The sequence below is a fragment of the Salvelinus fontinalis genome, chromosome 32 (genome assembly GCF_029448725.1).
Source record: "Salvelinus fontinalis isolate EN_2023a chromosome 32, ASM2944872v1, whole genome shotgun sequence".
In the NCBI taxonomy this organism is placed as follows: Eukaryota; Metazoa; Chordata; class Actinopteri; order Salmoniformes; family Salmonidae; genus Salvelinus; species Salvelinus fontinalis.
This window is the reverse complement of record NC_074696.1, coordinates 41,018,575-41,041,877: the sequence shown is the minus strand read 5'-3', so window position 1 is coordinate 41,041,877 and position 23,303 is coordinate 41,018,575. Positions and strand designations below refer to the sequence as shown.

Sequence of the window (23,303 nt, the reverse complement as noted above, 5' to 3'; positions counted from 1 at the left end):
TTGAGCAGCTGGGCCTAAACCATGCTTGATACTGTGGTTGTAAATCTGCATTTGTAAAAACAATGCCACGCACAATTGAAGGAAGAGAGAAATAAACGCTGTAGCAATACAAAAAACTGGGATCCTCCTTTTATTTAAAATGTATTCAAAATACATTGCTACAACTGCTTTCAAACGGGTTTTCCCGCAAAAGCATTAAGCAGTCAATGCACAACACATCTTATCAGAATACAATGTTTCCCTCCGATGGCTCTGGCAATTTATCTTGCATATAACACACAACAAGCCGACTAGATAAATAGGTCAACTATTCTACTATGGGTTGGTCTGATTTTGTTTTAATGACATCACATGACAAAAATTGTAGCGCTGGAAAGTTACATCCTGAGTGATAAAATATAGGCTTTGAATTAAATTCCCTGTATCTAAACATCGGAGTTATATCAACAATCACGCATGTCAGTTAAATTCAATTTTTTTGTTGTTGAGAATAGTTATTTGGGAATATATTTCGTAGAACAGGCATGCTTCTTTCTGTATTGGGGCTAGGTCATCTCCAAACCATCTATAACCCCACAACTGTCCCAGAGTGTTTGGCACAAGCCATTTCTTTCTCGACAAGCTGACCAATAGAATAGGTCAACTATGGGGGGATAGTAGATTGACACAGGCTAGTGATTTTGCTGTTCGTTACTTGTCTTGTTGGCTGAGGAAAAGTCAATGTGGACAGTTTTTTCTAAAATAGTCAAAGTGCGCATCGGATTCGAAAGGTTGCAAGTCATTGCAGCCTCGATTTGCATGTTCTGTTCAAATGAACTACCATAATCTAAATGGGATTTCTGTCCTTCTGAGCACGGTGGGTGGACGCCATAATCAGGTTACACACACCCAATGCATATATGGGTCCAGTAAATTTCTCAAATGTCCGGTATATTAAAATACTGCCGGTCAAATGTCCGGTGCACATTTTCCTAACGGAAACCCTGACACGCTAAGGGGATGAAAAAAGCCCCCAGCGGTCGACACAGCTGTATTTCTATCGTTTGACTGCCTGCGCGTTTCTGTCTATAGGGCATTTTCATGTGCTCGACTCGAGGCGGTACATAAAAGTTACCTCATCCAAGGCAGGTTACAGAGTTCAAAATGAAGGAATACACGGAACCGTTTAAAAATAAAACATGAAGTCGTAAAATCAAAATGACTAATCAGCATGAACACTGAGCTGAGCAGCATAACCAGAAACACTGTGAGCTTAACTAACGTAATCAGTCTGAAAGGCCTTTTATACACAGCCCCCAAGCCTGAAAACATATACAGAGAGAGAGAGAGAGGGGAAGCCAGGGAGTACGACTATACGCAGACGGTTAGACTTCGAGAGATCATGTGTGAGCAGACATGTTCCCCGGGACTGAAGAGCATGTTGCCCGAATAGCAGCAACAGTTCAGCTGCACCCAATCCCCTCACATCAAAACACACCCTATCAAATTACAAACACGAGGTATTCCCTCATCGCTCTGGATTTTCTGTCCATGGAAGCAAAAAAAATGGGAAGTCTCAAAAAAGAGAAAATTACAGAGCTAGCTCGCTAGTCTGCTTATGTCATGAAAACAGAGTCACCGCATAAGTGTTCCCGAACGTGGCCGGTTCAGAGCTGGGAGACATGGAATTAAGTGCATGTGAACTGCTTCACGCAATTACGTATGAGGAGAGAAAGGGGCTCATTTTCAGTGACCGATATAATATCAAATGACAGCAGAGCGCTATTGTTGGTGCATAGTAACCCAATACAGAGTCAGAGTGCCATAGTGACACAGTGCAGAGTCATAGGGACACAAGGCAGAGTTATGAACACTCAGTCAGACAAGGTAGTCACAAAGGCTCATAGTGACACAGGACAGTCCAGAGTGTCAGAGACCGAGGTCGTTGTGACACATGGCACAGTGACGCGGCAGCAAGGCGGAGAGTATTTCATTTTTTACTTTCGTTTATTTCGAAAATATTTTCTTAACTATTTATTGAACTGCTTGCGTGTTAAGGGCTGGTAAGTAATATTGTCACGGTCTACACCTGTTGTACTCGGCGCATGTGACAAATACAATTTGATAACATTTGACTTGAGTAGTAGTGGGCTACACTGACAAGCAGATTGCAAAAAATACATGGCGCTATTACAGACAACATTCTGCAAGTGGGTGCTGCAACTGTAGAACATTTCAGCACTTTCTCCCTTAACACATGTGGACAAAACACTCCAAGGGCAGTGCAAGGATAGAAAGACAATAGAACTTCTCTCAACCTTTGTTGAGAGGCAGTGGATGGTTGGTGCTTTTCAGAGGAATTTAGTGTTGCTGTGAATCAAAAAGGCAGAACTATTCACCGCCAGAGAGAGAGAGCGAGAGAGAGAACTGGGCAAGGTGGAAGACTGAGAAAACCCTTTTATATATGCATCCACAGGTGACTGGGTTATCAGCGATCACATCAGAGATCATGTCAGCCTACCAGAGCAAACGGTCAGCCCTGGGTCACTGCGGTATAGGCAGACACCGACACCATCTATAGCATCGCACAGGGACAAACAAGGCTAGGGCACAGAGAGGAGATGGCTTTAAATAACATCTGACAATCTCTATGGGCATGGGGTTTATGTAGGGTGGAGAGACTGAGCCCTCAAAGCAGGAACAGAGCGAGAGAGAGAGAGATCAAAGCTTCTTTTTTTCCCAGAATCAATCCCTCGCCGGGTGTTGGGAAGCCTGCGACAGTGCCAGGATGAGAATATACACTGGCATACACACATACATTTTGACTATGTACACACACACACACACTCTAAGTCTGTGCGCCACAAGGCAGCCGTGCACTCTTGCCCCATTTCCAATCCACAGAAACGGAGACGCAGTGTTGCCAGGGTGAGAGCAACGTACCGCAGTCCTTTCATGTGGGGATTCTACGTGTGAGAGGATTTTTTTTTTTTTTTTTTTTACTTTTATTTAACTAGGCAAGTCAGTTAAGAACAAATTCTTATTTTCAATGACTGCCTAGGAACAGTGGGTTAACGGCCTTGTTCAGGGGCAGAACGACAGATTTCTTACCATGTCAGCTCGGGGATTCGATCTTGCAACCTTTCGGTTACTCGTCCAACTCTCTAACCACTAGGCTACCTGCCGCTTTGTGGGAGTGCACTCACGGCTTCCGGTCTCCCAGCCTTATAAGAGGCCATCTACGGCAGGCGCTAGGACACAGGCAGACATTTGGCGGCTCCATGCTGCTCTGGAGGCATGTAGGTAGTCAGTCCTTCAGAGCACTAACAATGAACCGCTCTTCCCCCTTCCCCGCTCGTTTTCCCTTCTCAGCTACCTAAATCAAATAGCTACCACTTCCTTCTCTTGCTGTAGCTCCTAACCTAAAAAAGACAGAAGTTCTGACAGATGGATGGTTTTGACTGAGAATTTTATTGAGGTCACCAGGTTTGAATCCAATACAAAATCTCCCCGCTGAAGATTGACTTCAAGAAATACAGCATGGTTGATAGGATCTTAGTGGAACGTTCAGAGTCGTAGTGACGTGTCTGGCATTTAACGTATATTATCAGCCCAACAACAACAAAAAAGATCGGGAAGGCCGATTTCTGTGAATCAACCTTTTCGATCTTCACGCAAAACACCAAGTAGAAGAATATAACACCCCATACTAGAACAGCGTGGTCTCTGTTCTTATGAAACCTGGCTGACAAAGTGTGTCAACGCACAGTTAGACTTCCCCATTGCTTCTCATGCTCGCATCAGGCTTCGAGGCATGCGTTTGATCTCCTCTCCCCTTAAAGAAGTGTCAGTTTGACGGTTGTAAACCACAGGCAGATCCAGCGGCAAAGGCAGGCACCCGGGGAATACCCCACCGTGCCGTACAAGCCATCTGATCATAGCTTCAAACCGAGGGGGGAAGAGAATGAATCTGGATCTCCGCTGATAGCGAGGAGCGGGGAAGGAGGGATGGAGAAACAGAGAAAACGAGGAAAAGAGTGCGAGTGAGTTAGTGAGAGATCAATGGTCTGTTTATCCCCTTTCCCCTGACTAACAATTGCCCAAATTGGTTGCTATGGGGGGAGATTATTATTATTTTTTTCAAATAACTGCTGCTCCTCGCTTGATTGTCTTCTGAGATTCCCGCCCTCCCGATACCTATGGAGCTTCCTGCTCTGCCCCCCCCCAACCACCCTCCCTTATCTTTCTTCCTCCTCTTGCTCATTCTCCCTGCCATGGCTTAATGAGGCCTTGCTGCTGCTTCCTCTCCCTGTACAAGGTCCTGCTATGAAGACTTACAGCATTCTTACAAGATGGCATCCCGGTCACACAGGACAGTAGCCTATAGCCAGGAATACTGCAGTAACAAGGCCCCGTTCTGAGCAGGATAACCATAGCTGGTACAGCGTTGCAGGACCAACTGTACAAAAATCACACTCGATGCAAAGGCTAGAAAATGATTACTAAAAATACTTGCTTATATATGCTACGTGTTATGTGTCTAAGTATGGATGGACAAAGAAGAGCACAATGACGCTGTGTATGGAGATATGGGGAGACCCCTATGGTGGGTCAGTCCGCCGTGTTTACTCTGGACCAACTCTGGTCACGCGGTTAGCTAACAGACTCATCGTCCGTTTCCGCCGTGTCTATTTCTGGCGGCCGTAGTGCGGAGGAGAAAAATAGGGGGGGGGGGGGACACTGATAATTTCTTCAACCGTAAGGATCTAGGAAACCTAAAGTTTAAATTCAAAAAGATTAGACACAGTCTGTCATGAAGACACACACACACACACACAGCAATTTTGAATGAATGGGGCTAAAATGCAGTAAGTATCCGTTATCTCCTGAACAAAAGCAGCTTGGTAACCACCTCATTATAGCAAGCTTTGGCAGTTTCCTAAAGCACGATCAATACCTGAACCTGATAACAATATTGAAACAGAGCTGTAACTGGATCCCTTCACGTGTCAGAAGCAGATTACGCTGCCATTTGAAAGGGAAACACAGCAGGTGGCTTTACATGTAGCTCAGAGCACAAAGCCATGCGTCTCATCTCATACTACATCAAGTCCTCTTCCCTGCATAGTTTTTAACCTAGGTAAAAAGTCATTGTGATGAATGTTATTTTTCCTCGTAGGGCTCAAGTGGCTTCCCGTCTTTTGATTTAAAACGCAAAATGTCTTCTTCCCTTTCCCCACTGTAAAGCCGTGACAAATCCTGACATAATATCCATAATATCAGCCCTGGCCCTCCCGGATCAGATAGTCACTACCAGTTTACAGACCCCTGGTTTCTTATTTTACAGTTGATTGACAGGAAACGCAGGTCAAGGTAAGTTCAGCCAAGCTGTTTCCTTGTGATTTTTCTATGGCTAGTTATAGCCCTTCCAGTGAGTGACAAACGCCTTAAACAAATAAAATAAATTACTAAAAAGTTAGGTTTACTCAAAACCAGCACAGTGTGTCAAGTCAACTCAGTGAGTCATGATTTACCAAGTTCAGTAGGCTCAGAAATAAAAGATAGATGGACTTAACTTGATCAAACAATGTATATCAACCAGTAACATTTTGTTCCAGAATACGTCAGGCTGATGCTTACATGCTGACTACACCCCCCAAGTCGCAAAATAAATGTACACGCACATGTTATTCAGTCATTGCACCCGCACTGCTCACGTCTGCGTTGTCAAGCACTAAAATAGAAGTCAGTTCTATTTGTGACGCTGAACGCGGTGCGAGTCTTGCCTCTCCCGTCTCCTCAATCGCCACATAAAGTCCAAAGAAGAAAAAGCCTGGAAGAAGAGATGACTAAAAACGATTCGGTTTACCATTTTATATGTGGATTAAGTGTCGGAGTAGAGGACCTTGTGCATTTCAGATAAAATAACTCAACGTTTATATCCCAAGACAAATTAGCTAGCAACAGCAAGCTAGCTAAATTGACAAATGTTTAACGCTTTTCGACCCGTCCTCAAATTAATATAATTGGTTCAGAGTTTGTTTTGATATTTCAACCTGCGTGTCGTGATCGCGTTTGCTGTGGGGGGACAAAATCAATTTGCGCGTCCGGTTTGGGCATGGTGTTATTCTTTCAGTGGGCTTTGATCCTTGAAAAAGTCAAATTTTCCAGCACAGAGAGTGACAGGAAGGGAAGGGTTAGAATGGCAGACCGTTACTATGGGAAGGTAAAAAAATAAGATGTCATTTTTTCCCCCTTTGCCTGGAGTCATTCTTTCCTTGGCAATAGCCAGCCAAAAGCTTTTCTCAACACGACACAGAAGGGAAGGGATAGAGGAGACAGCTCTTTGGAAACAGCACTTTGAGAGTGGACTGCAACAAGGAGAAACAATTCCAGACAAGCAGAGGACAATGTCAGTTACACGTTGTGGCTAACAGAGTTGCTCTGACTTTTGAACAGGGTCAGGCTGTGATCGGCCGTTTCATGTCTATCATTTAGCTTCTGTTCAACTCTTGCTCTTTGGCACAATCTACCTCCACACCCTTTAAATTGTCCCTCAGTATAAGGACATTTGAAATACTTGTTATTTCCCTGAAACAATGACTCATTTTCCTGGCACAAGCAGGCATCTGTCCATTTGCTCGTCACAGGATGTGGAGAGTCAGTACAATCATGACAGCAGTAAGCGCTAAGAGATAGCCGTAAGCGCTAAGAGATAGCCGTAAGCGCTAAGAGATAGCCGTAAGCGCTAAGAGATAGCCGTAAGCGCTAAGAGATAGCCGTAAGCGCTAAGAGATAGCAGTAAGCGCTAAGAGATAGCAGTAAGCGCTAAGAGATAGCAGTAAGCGCTAAGAGATAGCAGTAAGCGCTAAGAGATAGCAGTAAGCGCTAAGAGATAGCAGTAAGCGCTAAGAGATAGCAGAGCTAACAAGTTTGGCAGTTTTTGGTTAACGTTTAAAAAGCCCAAGATGGACGATGTCGCGCAACGCTAAATATGGCAGGGGCCACCACCCTCACCACAGCAACCGAGGGCAGTGGTCTGTCTATTCTCTGTTGTGGTAAAAGTTGAATGCAGCTCAGACAGTCCGTGTGGTCTGTCAAGACACGTGTTCTGTCTATGTTCTGGTCAAGTCCCCATGTGGTCTGTCGAAGTATACGAGCCGAACATATGCACAGTCAGGGCTGTGGTGCGTTTTGACTTGGGTCCGAATCACGTGTGGTCTGTTTGTGTTCGGGTCAGGCTATCCCAGTGTCTGTTTGGGTTAGGGTCAAGCACATGCACGGTAATTGTTTGGGGTATGTCTGTGTTAAGATCAGGCGCAGAGGTGTGGTAGGATTTGGTCTATTTGGCAGTCTATTGTTGCGAGTTTAGTGGCCAGTCAGACTGAAAACACAGGCAGCGTCTGCATGGACTCAGCAGACCGCAACGGCTACAATAACCCCTGCAGTGGAGGCACCCATGTGCTAAATTACTGCCACAAAATGCTCTCCTTCAGGCCTCTGCAGTCTAATCCAGGCCTCTCTAGCACCGCCAGTCTTCTTTAACCACATAATTGCACTCGGCTTGCCCAGCCGCTGCTGCGTCAACCTAGTTCTGGGTTTGAAAGTGGGGACGGAAAATATATATATATATATATATATATATAAAAAAAAGAGGATCATCATTGGAACAGGTGCTGCGCTGACAACGTCATTAGAGGAGAGGGTGGCGAACCTGACCGCTTGTGTTTCCCATAATGAAGTTCTGCATGTTGCCGTGTGTACACTGGCTGTCTTACACTGAGGCGCATGATTAAGTTCCTCTGTTGGAAACGGAAAAGCCAGACAGGGAGACTGGTAGAGACTGGAGTTCGAGCCAGGGAGAGAAGCTATCTGTGTGAACTCAATGGAATGTGACATGTAGGGAAGAGACTTCCCCCTTCGTGAGCGATTCGACTTCCGCAAGTCCAGGCACTACCACAGCTTGGGCACGGAAAATATTCTATTGAGAAAACACACACACACACAGTCCAAGAGGTCTTTCACAGTAGAGTGTACATTGACCTGAATGTGATTCGATCTCTAGCCCAATCCCAGACTGTGACTAAGGCTTATTCACATTCACAGCACCAACCAGCACTGAGGGAGCCTGTGGCCCCAAGGCTGGATGATAACGAATTTCACAATCAAAGACCTGCAGTGTCAACGCGGTAAGTAATAGCGTGAATTACCATAGAGTAATGAGAGAGTGCCACTCTGATTAAGACAAAGGGCTTCCTGTCCTGCTGTGTGCCTGCGTGAATCATTATGTGAAGAGAGAGAGAACACAGCCTACCGATGGGGAGGCTGAGCACACAATATCCCCAACCCGAATTCCATCTCCTTATTGCAAAAGTGGTAGGACGCTAGAACACTGCGATCCAGCAATAGACATACCTATTCATTTTCAGTGAGGACTAGTCACTTCATAACAGGGTGTCGGAGATGCGGGTAGTCGGCCTCGACAAGGCGCTGGAGTGACAGTGGAACAGGGAACGTAGAGTCCTGTCAATCATTAACCAGCAGGGTGACGGTGACAATCTGCCCCAGGGCAGAACACACGCTATTCACCACCACTACACACAACTATATTCTACAACTTCTGAACCATAATACGCACCCTCCGACTGTTCGGCTACATACTAAGAGCTATACAGCTCTTTAACAAAACTCAAAATGAAGACAGCTACAAGAGCAACACTTGCATGTCGGCTAGGCCTACATTCACGACTATCGCGTCTATGAATGAGCACAATCCAACAATATGTAGGTTAGACGACGTTGCCCCGGCCAGTAGGGCCATCTGGCAAACCAGTAAGAGAGCGAGAAAGTGCTCCCTTAATCCAGAGAGGACAGGAGAGCTGGGCAACATTGAAGCGATTAGTTAACAAGAGGCAGTGCTGATCCTAATCCTCTTCTGGGATTAGATGGGAAGGTGTAGCGCTGCTGGTGCTGAATGTACAAGGGACCTTTATCACTGACCCTATCGCAGAATGTGTGACCAGCATAAGCTTCCTCAAGAGACCTTAACCAGCCTCCTTATAGAGCAAGGAGAGTTCACCAGGGGCCACGTTTAGTAACCAAATGTTACGGATAGAAATGGCAAGAAAGAGAGCCAACAGAACCATGTTTGTTCTACATAGCAACGTTCCAAAAACACACCCCTGCTCCCAGAAAGGGCAACGCGAACTCACCAACTCTTACATAGGATAGGGGGGCACTGTGTGCATATTAAGTGACCCAAACAGATGCTGTTAGATTACAATATGCTTTTTCGGACCTTTTGGAACAATGTAAACACTAAATCAATTATAAGCGTACCAGAGAGTCTGTTGTAAAGTTGAGTTTTTTTTTTTATAAAGCCTTTATCACAGCAAAGACTAAAAACAATCGCATTCATTCGTGAATGCAATTTCCTAAATGGGACGGGTTATTTTTTTTTTATTGTTTACACAAATTATTCCTGGGACGCTTTATTTCATTTAACAAAAATGCAAATCATGAATGATTGATACAGTAGCCTATATAAAAGTATCGAAATATAGGCTTAAGTAAATTACGGCATTAGATAATAAACAGGATACGCTTTTAGGCCTGCAGCTTGATGGTTATACAAGGCTGCTTTACAAAGACTACTAATGATAATGACATGACTTATTATGATGATAATAAGATTTCTTACATACTATAACCATATACAATTTCAGTAGCACATGTCTTCCAGTGATGAACTGTGTCATCCCTTTGACCTCCACAATGCATTAGTCCACTCAGATAGGTGCGAATCAAAACAGGTGTCTTGCCGACCAACAGCATGTCGGGCAAACAATCAACCACCCAAAATGGGCTCAGCCCGAGTCCATATTCCTTAAATGGAATCGAATAATGTATTCCTTGCTTTTTAGACCGTTGAACTCAGCAAATGTACTCTCCCCCAAAACAGTGCTAAGATCAGTTTCTTATCCCAAGATGAAATTCTAATTACATTTCTTAAGTCTGCGATAATACAAGACCCCCACAGCAGTCATGGCGCTGAATAAATATTAAAAAACCCGAGGCTACCTGCAAAAAGGATGAGCAGTAGCACTGTAATACTACAAAAACGGAGAGAGTAAAAATACATGAATAAATGTCCTGCTGATAGATTATTCATTTGTGTAGCTTCCAGGGTTCCACAGGAGTGGTCACAGTTAAAGCAGCCCCAGCGTTCTTCCAAACAAGATACACCGGGGAAGCAAAGCGCCAGAGGACTTCCACAGGACGAAGACAAATCTGGAACGGACTACTGATTTGGCACAACATAGAGGATACACACTGTACACATGCTGGCTGCCAACACAGCATACCTTCTCCTCTAACTGTAGTACAAACACAACGGACAGACCCAACTGTCCAAACGAAACAAAACACCAACAGCACATACGTTGACTACACCTCACACCCATCAACACACAGTAGGGATTCATATTTTTCCAAAAATTCAACCAAGTTTCAATACTGGGATTAATTCATATTCATCCTGAGAGTCCCTGGAAATACTGCAAAAAAATCAGAAGTACTCATTTAAAACCAAAGATATGGTCAATATGCTGATGTTCTTCCAAAATAAGATTGTCGCTGCGGCACGTTGCCGGTGTTTTGCCGAAAGCCTCCCCCCTGCCAGAACCCCCCCCCCCCCCCCCCCCCCCCCCCCTTCTATCTTGGGACTGCAAGGCCTGGCACACTTCTGAACCATTTTGATAGCTCATGTTGACCAGTAGTGTGTGCTAGTGTGTGCCACAGAAAGTATTTGACTCTAGCCACAAAATTAAGGAAATTAGAAGGGGGGGGGGGGGGGGGATTTCAGCAAAGCCATTTTCTTGTGCCTGCCTAAATCTCCCCTTCTAATTTCCTTAATTTTGTGGCTAGAGTCAAATACTTTCTGTGGCACACACTACTGGTCAACATGAGCTACCAAATGTATTCTGAAGTGTGCCGGGCCTTGCAGTCCCAAGATAGGAGCAGGAGAATTTCCGCAGGTAAGAAAACTAGCAAGCAAGTCGCAGCAATGAACAATTGAGTGTGTGCGCGTTCACGCGAAGGGGAGGGGGGGTTCTGGCAGGGGGGAGAATGTCGGCATAACACCGGCTTGGCTGCTCCACTATGTAAAGACTACACAGCAAGTGAAAACTGATATTTAGTAATGAGTAACTTTGATTACCAATGACATTGTTGTGAACTACGAAACAGGCCGTTCATAAATTCCCAGCGTTATCATGTTCCTCAATTAATTCAGCACATTTCAGCGGTAGGCCTAGGCTCTCTCGACACAGAGCGCGCACCCGGTGTAGGCTACAGCGTTGTCGAATCGTACAAACTTTGTAACGGCAGTCAAACGAAAGTCAAATGACCAAAGTTGCTAAGCTTGCTAGACAACCTCCAAAAAATTACAGAATCCCCTATTTGACAAACATCGAGTTGATTACACAGATAGCAGACCAGCTCACGAATAAACAGGAAAATGGAGAGTAAATTATTTAAATATCAAGGCATCTTAACGGGGACCAACTCTGTTTAAAAAAAAAAATATCGATATCTACTCTCATATCGTTTGTTGATAACACATTCTCTACCGAAGCTCTCATATGGGCAGCAATACGAGACAGCGAAGAGAAGTGGGTGAAATGTTAGAGGTGTTTTGACATGCATAGGCGAGACGTGTTTTGATGATGCAACCTATGGATTACAGAATAAAGTTAGGAGTTCAGGATTTTGGGTTTCAGTGGGATTGGCACAACCGGAAAATAGCCTAGGCTCTAGAAGGCTACTATCTGAGTCAATAGATACATTAAACACTTGATTTCGGCTACATTATTGCATGCTAAATTGTTCTGATCAATGATAGATGAGCAAACAAATACATTAGCTATCACTAATCGAGCCAGAGATCAATTAACCAAATATACAGACAGATTCCGTGAAACAAAATCACATTGATTGATTATCAGACAAAATCACAGGCTTTGGGTCTGAAGTAGGACAGTCTACTTCGCGAGTGAAGCGCAAAATCCACGTGTGTAACATGCTAGCAAAATGTTCTGATCAGCTAATATGAGCAAACTAGAATAGAGGCTGTCGTTTAGCACTCACATCAAATTTAGCTAACATTTTCCCAGCCTAATTTTTACCAAATATTCAAACGGAGATTCAGTGACAACAAAAATCGGACATTTATTTATCTAGACGAGTCCTCCACGCTTGTCTCAGAGCAGCGCTATCCCAATGAAAACGATGCTCATTAGAATTAGAATCTAGGTGACCACACTACTATTGCTTAAAATTAGTACAATGGTTGCATTTTACTTTGTGAGTTTGTATTACATACACCTTGATAAATATAGGTTAAACACAACCATAGGTCAAGAGCCAGACCAACATGATACAAGCACGCCTACCGACGTCACAAAGACGTCAGTGAAAACTCATTGAGACAAACAAACACGCTCCTACGCGTGATAGTATTTGAAACACAAACACACCCATGAACATAGAAAGCAAGTGGAGGGGTGGCAAACATGCATGAACAACTTTGGGATTTGATTCAAACGGTATGAAAGAAGCGAGACACTGACTCAGGGAATAAACGCTGGGTGAAAGGCGGGAGGTTAGTCACAGTTTTGCTACCAGTAATGGCATAAAGGTGCGCTGCTACATTAAAAAGGGTCACTAATCCCCCAAATAAAACGAGCAGCTTCTTCAGAACCTTGAAACCGAATTAAAAGACAGCTCGTCAAATTCCGGCTGTCACTGTGCCTATGGCTCTACAACGTCGCTTCCCCGACCTCCCTCCCCGCTCTCACCTTGAGAGAACGTTGAGTCTAGCAGGCAAGCGTCAAGACAAACAAGAAAGCAGAAGCTCTGGAAACAAAGTGCTGTCGTGTCACAACTTTCTGTGGAAATAAACATTCAAACCTCGGAATAACACCTGCCGAGCAGCTAACCGGAGTAAGACGTGCAGGCGCCGGATTCCCAGCACAGGCCTCTTCAAGTCGCTTAGATCCCGAAGATGGGGTTGCCTCAACACCACAAACCAGGATACAGTTTCAAAATACTGTACAAGCAACCATTACCGTCGGCATCATTTTACCAGACAAGGTCAAATTCTGTCGTTCTGCCCCTGAACAAGGCATTTAACCCACTGTTCCCCGGTAGGCCGTCATTGTAAATAAGAATTTGTCCTTAACTGACTTGCCTAGTTAAATAAAAGGTTACATTTAAAAAATCATGACAGATGAGAAACCACAAAATCCCTAGTCACAAAACAAAAACACAGAGTTTAAAATTGTGGGAAACGGTCCTCTCAGGCTGTGAGCCACCGCTGACTCACTCAACAGAAATGCAACCTCAAATTACTTTCACAAAGAATCCTAATGGAAGAAATGCCTTCATTACCTTCCCATGAAGGCCTATAGCTTACGTCTGCGTTTGCACTAATTTGTAAACGGCCAGGCCAGATTCCATATGTATAGCGGATTAAGTTTGCAGAGCTTAAAATGATTTAAAAACACCCGTTTTGAATCCGTTCTCATTTCATTTCCAGAGGGTGGGGAGAGAGCGGGAGAGTGGGTGCTAGTTCCTTTCGTCCAACACCACCAGCTGCACTTTACAAACAATCGTATTTCCCTTATCCGAAAAGGAGGCCATGTAGGAACTCATGAATAAACAGAGAAACAAACTGCAAAGTAAAAAAGTGCCCTGATAAAAAAAAGTGCCCAAAATAATTCAATATTCTCCCCATCCATGCTTGGCATAGTCTCCTCCATAAGACCAGGTGCCACCCACTACATCCTCCACCCCAGCTCTCTACCCCCTCAGTGTTGGGTTGGCTGGTGATCTGTGAAGTGTCATGAGATTCCGCCAAATGAGGGGAGAGGGGGGGGGGGGGGGGGGGGGGTCGCTGGAGTGTCTGAGCAGCCATTGTTGCCGGCATCCAGGGTTCAAAAGCAGGAGAGAAAAAAAGAAAAAAAGTCATGAGAGAGCAGCCTCGAGTAATGATTGGCAAAGAGGAGAGATCTAAGGGGGAGGGACGTGGGACTGGACTTTCGGCGCTCAGAGCCTTGAGGAGAGGATGTTTGGGATTGGGGGGGGGGGGCAGAGCAGCCATATGGGGGGCTGTGTCGTCAACAAGGCACAGGTGGCGGCTAAAGAACCAGAGCAAACTTTCACACAAAAGGGCCCCTCTAAGCGCCTAGGGCAGCAGAGCCTTCACACCCACAAAGGGGAAGTCAAACTAACCCATAAAGTTCAAGCTAGGAGCACAAGCCATTACGACCCTCTGCCACCACTTAAGAAAAACACTGTCTGATGACCAGGCTCCTACATTCTACCAAACACATCAACATTCTTCAGGAACATCATTTTTATTTTTAATTTTTAAAGGCACCCCCTTTCACAAATTACTATTTGAATATCAATACAGTGGAGAGAAGCGTTTGTTTTCACTCCCGTGGTGGTGAAAGGGGTCAGTGTATTGAGGACAGACGGTGACGTAAACTATCTGCCGTTCTATTGAAGTACTGCCATGAGGTGGTGTTACATTGCTCCCGGGGCCATCAAATGTGCCTTTCCTGCTGTAAAACTACCCCCTGGTGGCTGTAACGCCCTGAGGGAGGACAGTCAGGGAACAGGAAGCTAGTTACCCTAGGCCCCAGTTCCTGGCCAGTGTCCAGGACAGAAGTAGGTCATGGTTATTGCCCTACGCTGACGAGATGGGTCGGTCATGGGTTTCAAAACGCCATGTGGGTCACAGAGAGTCATTCAGGTAGAGCGACGAATCCCTGAGATGACCATCCCCATCCCCCATAGCCCACCTCACTCACACCCACAGCACCAATTGAGTCCACGTAGGATAACAAGCATGCAACCACAGCCTATTCAAACTGACCGTAAAGCGCGTGCCAACTGGGCTAGTTTGAGCAGCCTAACAGTAGGAGATCCCCAGAAGACAATAGAACAACATTAGACTACAGGAAGTGCTTTACAGAATATAATTTCCAGTGACCCACATGCTTCTCAGCCAGGGATTCATCGGTTGTAGAGGGATTCTTAAAGAAGGTTAAATCTAATTCCAAGTAATTACAGTCAACGGATACCCAGAGAAATACAAACACAAGTGGGCTGTCGCTCAGAATGTAGGCCGCGAAGCGCTACACGAAACCAAGAACAACAGTGGTGCTGAAAGAGTTGAGGAAAATATTACCTCGGGAGAATTAAAAGTAAATATGCAAATCGCCAGCGAAGTAGAGAATATGAGATGCTCTGAACGGTTCTATCCCTGCCACGGCATATCCGTGCCACATAGTAGAGAAAGACGAAATGAACAAGCTTTCATGCACTAAACGAGACAGGTGTCAGAACTCAAAAATCGTTTAGCTTCCATAATGTAAATGCCAGGTCTTCCGACTGCCTCCGAGCTAAAAAAAGAAGAAGAAATCTATGGACAACCAATCACAACGTGTCTCACTCATGATTTTTTTTTTAACATGGAACCAGCCAGCTTACCGGTCTCACACAATTTACCACACAGAGAGCCAAATCAGCTGTTTAGCTTGCTTTCTTAGTGTCCTTTAAACTGAGCGGGTAGCCTGTTAACTTACCTCGAGCTGACATGGTAAACATCTGTCGTTCTGCTCCTGAACAACTGTTCCTAGGCAGTCATTGAAAATAAGAATTTGTTCTTAACTGACTTGCCTAGTTAAATAAAGGTCAAATTAAAAAAAATATACCTGCCTAATCACTTTAGCGGAGGGAGGGAGGAGGGGGGGAAAGGGAGGAGATGCTTTTACCACTGTACCCCTCCCACTTATTAATTCATACCTCAAGCATTCCCTGACAGTACGGGAAATCATTTCATTTCCCACATTGTTATTTTGTACTTTCAATTACTGCTGCGTGATTTGCCTCCGGTTTTGGAGAAACAGTAGGCTCCTAAATGAAGGAAATGATCCACGGGGGGCAGCCCCGGCACTCCCCTAATGCCCAGATCGATTTTCATTCGAAGTGAAACACTCCCGATTGATCAATCCCTCCCCACCACTAGCCAAGCGGAGGCGGCTGGACTGGGACTGAGCCAGTAAAACCCAGCTCGGTCGTTCTTGCTCAGTTTCGTCCCGCCTGGTCTCTCAGCTGCCACGGGTCAAGAGCCACATCGTCATGGTAATCCCCGTGGTGACAGTGGGCCACCAAGAAGAGCCTCGCCTTCGTCACTCAGCCAGGCACAGACAGAGTTCACAACCCATCCTCGCTCCGCACACACAATAACAGAGATGTGCAGACACGCAAACACAGATGCAAAGCAGACCGACATATCAGCGTGATCAGGAGCAAACCCCACACAGAGTTGGGGCCGACGATCATAGAGTACTAAGCCTCGACGACTGAGATTCTGATTGTGAGGGAACTAATTCTACACTTTGTCTGCTTGTCTCAAACTGGCTCACTAGTATCCGACAAGACAAGCACTCTGCATGACGTGTGAATAACTACTACACTTCACGGATATTTAAAAAAAATATATAATAATTTTTTAAAGCCACATAAACACGCCGAGGAGAAATTGGATGAATAGATTGACAGATGAGATCAAACATGTCCACGCCGGTGTAGGCTAGACTACATCTTCCACGGAAATAATCAAACAGCGCTAATTAAGGCAAACTAGCATTCCCCGCTAATTTCCTGCTGGTCATTAGCATATTGTGGTGTGATCAAGGCCCAGTGCTTTATTTAAGAGAGAGGAGGACGATGAAATATTCATGATGTATTAAATCTGACAAGAGAAGACAAACAACCGCGACCCGGGGAGCATGACACCCCCGAGTATCAGGCCGTGGCATGCAGCAAATGACATGTTCTGTGTTAACCTCCAGTGCCACGTCCACTCTAGTACCATGCCAAGATCTGTCCAGAGAATAACTGCCGTTGACATGTGAAAATGGTATTCATAATGCTATTTTAAAACGTGACAAGACGGGGATGCTGTCTTTGCTTGGCCAGGTTTGCTAATTAATCTCCGGCACTGTGTCAACAAAATGCCACGCTCTGCGTCGTAAAAGGAGGAAATGGAAATATGGCAGCAAGCCATCGTCGCTCCAAATCACATCAGTGTTTCCATTTCATTCTGATAGGACGGAACGAACGAGAGAGAGCACAACGCAGCGTGGCCAGCCCCCCCCCCCTCCTCTTCAAGAGGATTTACTCAAGTGGCAACATTCCTGCTGATGACGCAGTTGCGAAAATGAAAATGCACCATCCCTCCGATCCATCCCTCGGCCTGATATTGCAGCCTTGGGGGCTTCGTACAGGAAAGAACACAGACACATAACCACACACATTCATTGGTTAACTCTTACACACGCAGTGCACACTCAAAAAACACTCTGGCTCTCATATAAAAAAAACACCCCATTCAACTGATTGGAGGCGTCCCTGGAGCGACCTCGAGATGTGGCGGCCTGCTAGTGAAGTGGCTAAAGTACAAAGTCAATACGGCCGACAAAACTAGTTAACTATTAAATGGGGGATCATGATCTAGCTGTAAGGAGGAGGAAACAAGTAATACGCCACAGAACTCAGAGAGGAGGCATGTTGAAAAGTTGGGACAGATTTCATAGCTTATGATAGAGTACTCTGATATAAGCTGTAATGTAACTAACAGCACACACACCGAGTACACCCAACAATAGGAGCACCTTCCTAACACAGAGTTGCACCCCCTTCTTTTGCCCTCAGAACAGCCTCAATTCGTCAGGGGCATGGACTCTGCAAGGCGTCGAAAGCGTTCCACAGGGATGCTGGCCCATGTTGGCTCCAATGCTTCCCACAGTTGTGTCAAGTTGGCTGGATGTCGTTTGGGTGGTGGACCATTCTTGATACGCACAGGAAACGGTTGAGTGTTGCAGTTCTTGACACAAACTGGTGTGGCTGGCACATACTACTCTAGCGGTGAGTGGGTAAAAAAAATTAAAAAAAATCACTGGGGAAGCCAGCCCAATAGAAAAGCCATATTACAACCTGTTGTGATAATTGCGTTTTTGCTCTACAACCCATTCGTTCAGACACCACTGTGAGACACCATAATGACGTGACAACAACAACAAAAAGACAGTCACAGTGGCGGAATAAATTCAACTACACATACGTTTGTTTCACCAGAGAGCAACAAGTGTCTGGTGAAGTCCACAAGCAAATACTGCACGTAACAAACAGTTATGTGACCTGCAGCATGGTCAAGCAAGTCCATGTTTGACAGTTTACCAAACTACTGATTTAGAACCACAGAGTCACCACAAAGACAACAGGTGTACTGTCTCGCTATTCCAGCACCATTTCAACTTAACACCAAATCAATAAGGCAATTTGCTTAGTTTAACACACCGGAATTTTTTGTTGTTGTCATGTGGCTGTCCATGGTACTGATCTGTGTCCGTCTGTGTGAGCTTGTGCAAGCAAAAACGATTTTGAAAAATTTACCCACCCTACTTGTCGAACACCAATGCTATCCTCCTCTCTTTCATGATGGCAAAACGGTCTATGGCTCTGCCATACAGTACACGTTGTTTTCATTGGCTACATAGCTAAAATGTTTGCTAGCCTAACTTCCTCACATGGGCAACAATGAACCAGCTAAGTTGGCTAGCTAGTGAACGTGAGCCTACTAGGCTACATCTAGGCTACATATTGAACCTAAATCGTCTCAGGCCAGTGGCACAATATATGCATTTATGGTAAGAACAGTATCAGTCATAATCATTGGCCTGTGCAGAGAATTAAGTCAAAGCCACAAGTCTATAATCACATCTCCATCCGTGGCTTGGGAAAGGGCCAATTTAGCAAGCCAGCTACTGCAGGACATCAACAAAAAGATACCAGAAAACAGACATTTGTCTGACGATGATGTTTTGCTTAGGATGTGTTTTGATTGGTGTGAGGCCAAATCTAAAACTGGCCTCCCTTTGGGGGTGTTATGCTGCACCAGGACAACCCACCGTTGACCTCAGCTCAAATTATTTATTATATCAAGGTAGGCCAGATGCTTGCTGGCATCAATCAATCAAACGCTACATCTGCAACACGTCATACTCTTTAATTCCAGACAGCATCAGATACATGGGCTACACATACTGAGACAGAGAGGTTGTGTTTCCCCTCACTCCGATGAGTTTCAGCCACCTGCGAATTGACCGAAAATTCTGAAAAAACAGACGAAAGACAAAATTGTATAATTTTTACTTGTCAAATATTTGGCATCCATGAGGAGACGCCAATGCTACTACCATACCCCATGCAAAGGCACTTAAATATTTTATCTTACCCATTCACCTTCTGAATGGCACACTGACAACCCATGTTTCAATTGTCAAGGCTTAAAAATCCTTCAACAGTGTCCAGGGCTACCAGGCACTGCCTGTGTGAACGTGTGTTTAAAAGCCTTCCAATATCTGCTGCTCCTGCCACATTCCTCTTAGAGGCTGAAAGGTCAGAGGTCAAGAGTGGAAAAAGGTTGAGATGAGGCACCATGTTGACAGTTCCATCGTTTTACAGCTCTATGGACAGAGGAGGGAATATCTAAAAAAAAATTATACACCACTGATTGCGAGACACTCTCTGGCTGTGAACGCAGCGCATAGAGTACACACCAGTCCAAGCCATGTCAGTGCTAACCTGAGCACATTTCTACAGGTGACACAAGCCAAAAGCATCACTCTAGGAGAAGAAGAGCAGATTGCAAGGGCAGAAAGATGACAAAATGGACAAGCACTTGTGGGGATGTTGGTAAAAACATATTTGCAATTGGCGATGTGTCATAGGGCAGTGTGTTCTCATTTCACCGAGTTTCGGTTCATGAAAAGTTCAGTTTTAGTCCGATTTCCCTTTGACCAAACTAGGCCTATAGATATAGTGTGCGTCCCAACTGACACCCTATTCCCTGCATTACTTTAGGCCCTGGTCAACACAAAGTAGTGCACTATATAGGGAATAGGGTGCCATTTGGGACATAGAGCAAGTTATGGCCCCTCACAAGTGACTGGTAATATTTAGTCTTCAATGGAGTACTGTTTCATCCAATCGCTCACTTCCCTGAACTTTTAAACAGTAACATCATCGGCCTAAAGTATGAGGGGGGGTTATCACATGCCTGAGTTTACTGAGGATTTAGAGGCCTATTCAAATCAGAAGTAGGCAACGGGGCCTAAAACAAACCTGTGTCACTCTCGGAGAAATAAACGTGGCAATGAACTTCCATGACAAAGTTTCCTATCATGGTTACAATGGGATGCCTGGCCTTTGGGTGATTTGACTTAAAACTGGCATCATTACGACCCAACATGAGTTGTGGTCTCCACCATCAGTGATAATACACAAAGCACAACCTTAGCCTACTATCAAACTAATATGGCTATTATGATGAAAATGATTTGGGATGTAGGCCTTATTACATTAACAGCAATACACAACATTATTCCAACTGATTTGGCTAATAAGTCTAGGCCTAATAAATGTTGTGCTTATTCATTATAAATGGGAGTTTATAGCAGTGTGATGCAATGTCACACACACCCACAGTCCACATTGCTTTATTCTGTTAAAGTATACTGCAAATAAAACGTTTCAGTACATATCCTCGTTTGGCCACAATATCAGTGAAATGGGTTCAATTCCTGTGTAAAGGGGGGCGGTGTCCAGGGTGATTTAGGCAAACCCGGGAAAGGGTAATTGACAGGCTGGCTGGAGACGTTTTTGTTCACGCTTGAAAGGGAGCGAGGTTAGGGGGTAGGCCAGGAAGAGAATCATAAACCATTTCAGTCCCTAAGAAATACAGTCAATGGCTTTGAATGCCAATAAAACGAGTTCACAATCTGCTCACAAAACACACACCGTGCCGCACACAATGGAGACCCTCAAGGATGCCCAGTTTCGGAATGGTAAAAGGACACCTATTGTAAACTCGTACGAAGACCAAAAGGTGGTCACTTTTCATTTACACAGTGGTAATATGACCGAAACCACTTAGAAGTGCGTTTTAATCGGTCAACACATAACTTACTTGTCATATTCCGCGTTGTCCTTGTCGCAGCGTGCGTCCTTGTGTTTCTGCCAATCCTTGCCGTGTTTGCAGGTGGTGAGGAGCACCACATCCTGCTGGTTATGGACGTGATATAAGGCATTCCTCGTGTCTGACCCTATCCCTGTAAGGTATCGCTTCCCCTTAAACACGAGCATGTATTTCCTGAAAGGTGGGATGGAGTTGTACTTTAGGTACCCCCTGTCCCCTCCGGTCCTAGGGTGCTCCTTGGAGAACAGCGGGATGGACACGTCAAAGTTGGGCCTGAAGATCTCGGTACTGATGCTGGCCTTGGCCAACATGGCCTGGCCTATGTCGAAACCCAGGTCTTCCGTGTAGTCCGGCCATGTCCCAGAGTACAAGTTAAATATGAGGTGGTTTCTGCCGTTGTTCCAGAGGTGAAGGTTCTGGATCTTGGTTTTGAGATTGTGCACGTACTGCGGAGACAGCGAGTCCCGGTCCAGGGTGTCCAAGCTCAGGATGAATAGACAAGCTTGACCCGGGTCAGTGGTGTAGAACCTGGATCCCTCAACAATCGACAAAATATTCTGGTAACTTTCTGAGATTTTCTCCCCTTTCTGCTGGGGGTAGACGTACACTTTGAAATCGTTCTTTTTGCATGCTGAGAAATCAAAGCACGAATCCATGCGACATCTTTTGCCTTTGTACACACTTGTATTAACTTCCCTCTTCTGCCTTGGCGATATGTGAATGTTGTATTCCTCGGTGTCCGGTTGATCCCAGAGTAGGAATTGTTGTAAAGGTTCCGAGAAGTGTGGCCACGGCTGGTCGGGGCGATATCCATTGTGGCTACGGTCATGCCGGTTTCTGCCCGAAGATGGAAGTTGTACACCTCCAAAGTAGAACAGTAGAATTAGACATGTACCGGCGGAGAGCAGGATTAAATATCGTTTTTTGGCCTGCATGTGTCCTACGAATAGGGGCAAGTTGTTTACAAATAAATTCGAAGTGGCCAGAAGTTAGGCTCTCACCACCTCCAACTACACCCCTCTGCCATCTTCCAGCCCGAAAATATTTCAAACTCGTGTCTTCCCACTTCTTCGTATTCCGTGCCCCAATCCAGCGATTGATCCAGAGCATGTGGGCGATTTTAAATGCGTTTTCTCCCCCTTCCAGTTAGTTTTACCATTTCACTCCCTCGACCAAGTAAAAAACAAATCAGATATCCTACGCTCTCCGTCCCTCTCGCTCCCTCCCTCATACAGCCAAGCTGTATTCAAATGCTAAACTGCGCCCGGTTAGAGGTGCCCGAAGCTTTTTATTAGCCCTTTACACTGCGAGAGTAGCGGCAGGGGTTCATGAGGTTCCCTGCCTTGGCCAACACAGAAAAGGTATCCCACGTTTGAGATGTAAAGTCGTTAACACGCCGGCTGGGATTTAAAGCAGTCGGTGTGGCGGGTTTAGATCCAGAGGTCTCGGAGTAGAATTTCGTCTTGTTCCTCGCGCTTTCTAAGGCGATATTTCACTCCATGGTTCCATAAACGAACGAGTAAAGCGTAGTAGAACAAGAGCGGTTCATCAGTGCAAATGTAGCCTCACAAATCCCTGCATTTCTCTTCTGTTTTAATCTCCAGACAGACCTCATACACGCAAAAAAAATAATCTCATCGGAGAATAGGGCCTGATATAAACGAAGAAACGAACGCAACGATCTCAAACAGTACTTACAATTACAATGTGACTTCGCAAATACATTGAAATTGTTACCGATATGGGATTCCTTGATCCTAGTGTCCAATTTCCAAACGCTCAATTGTTCCGATTCTTACTCTGTAATGTTCCAATCCCGACACGATGGCAGCAGACTTGACGTCCCATCAGTGTGTATACGCTTTTCTCATTGGTCTATCCTTGGGGCCGGAAAAGGCGGTACTTCGAATGCACCCATTCACAACTGGAGCGCTCTCGCCGAAGAATTTAAAGCACGAGTGAAATATCGAAAACTATCGAATACTTTGCGCAAAAAGTATATATATATATATATTTTTTACAAATTATATTGCAAGTAATGATTATAAACTGTCACCACTGTCTTGAAATAACTAGTTTGATGTTATTTCCTTTAGTAGAGGTTGACGCTGTGGCCAAGAACCAGTGTTGCTTTAGTGCGCAAATAAAATCACGGTAACCAAAGGTGTGCGCCCTACGGTAACGTTTACACAGCACAAATTGATGGTTCAGG

General features: G+C 45.0%; 1 protein-coding gene across 1 annotated transcript in view; it reads right to left on the bottom strand.

Moving 5' to 3' along the window:
• Nucleotides 1–22,933, bottom strand: part of LOC129831344 (exostosin-1b-like) — a 104,788-nt gene extending 81,855 nt beyond the window's left edge. The window contains exon 1 of the mRNA XM_055894674.1: nt 21,083–22,933. Coding sequence (XP_055750649.1) covers nt 21,083–22,026 — 944 coding nt within the window. The 5' untranslated portion in view covers nt 22,027–22,933. The remainder of the gene's footprint in view (nt 1–21,082) is intronic.
• Nucleotides 22,934–23,303: the final 370 nt, after the last annotated feature.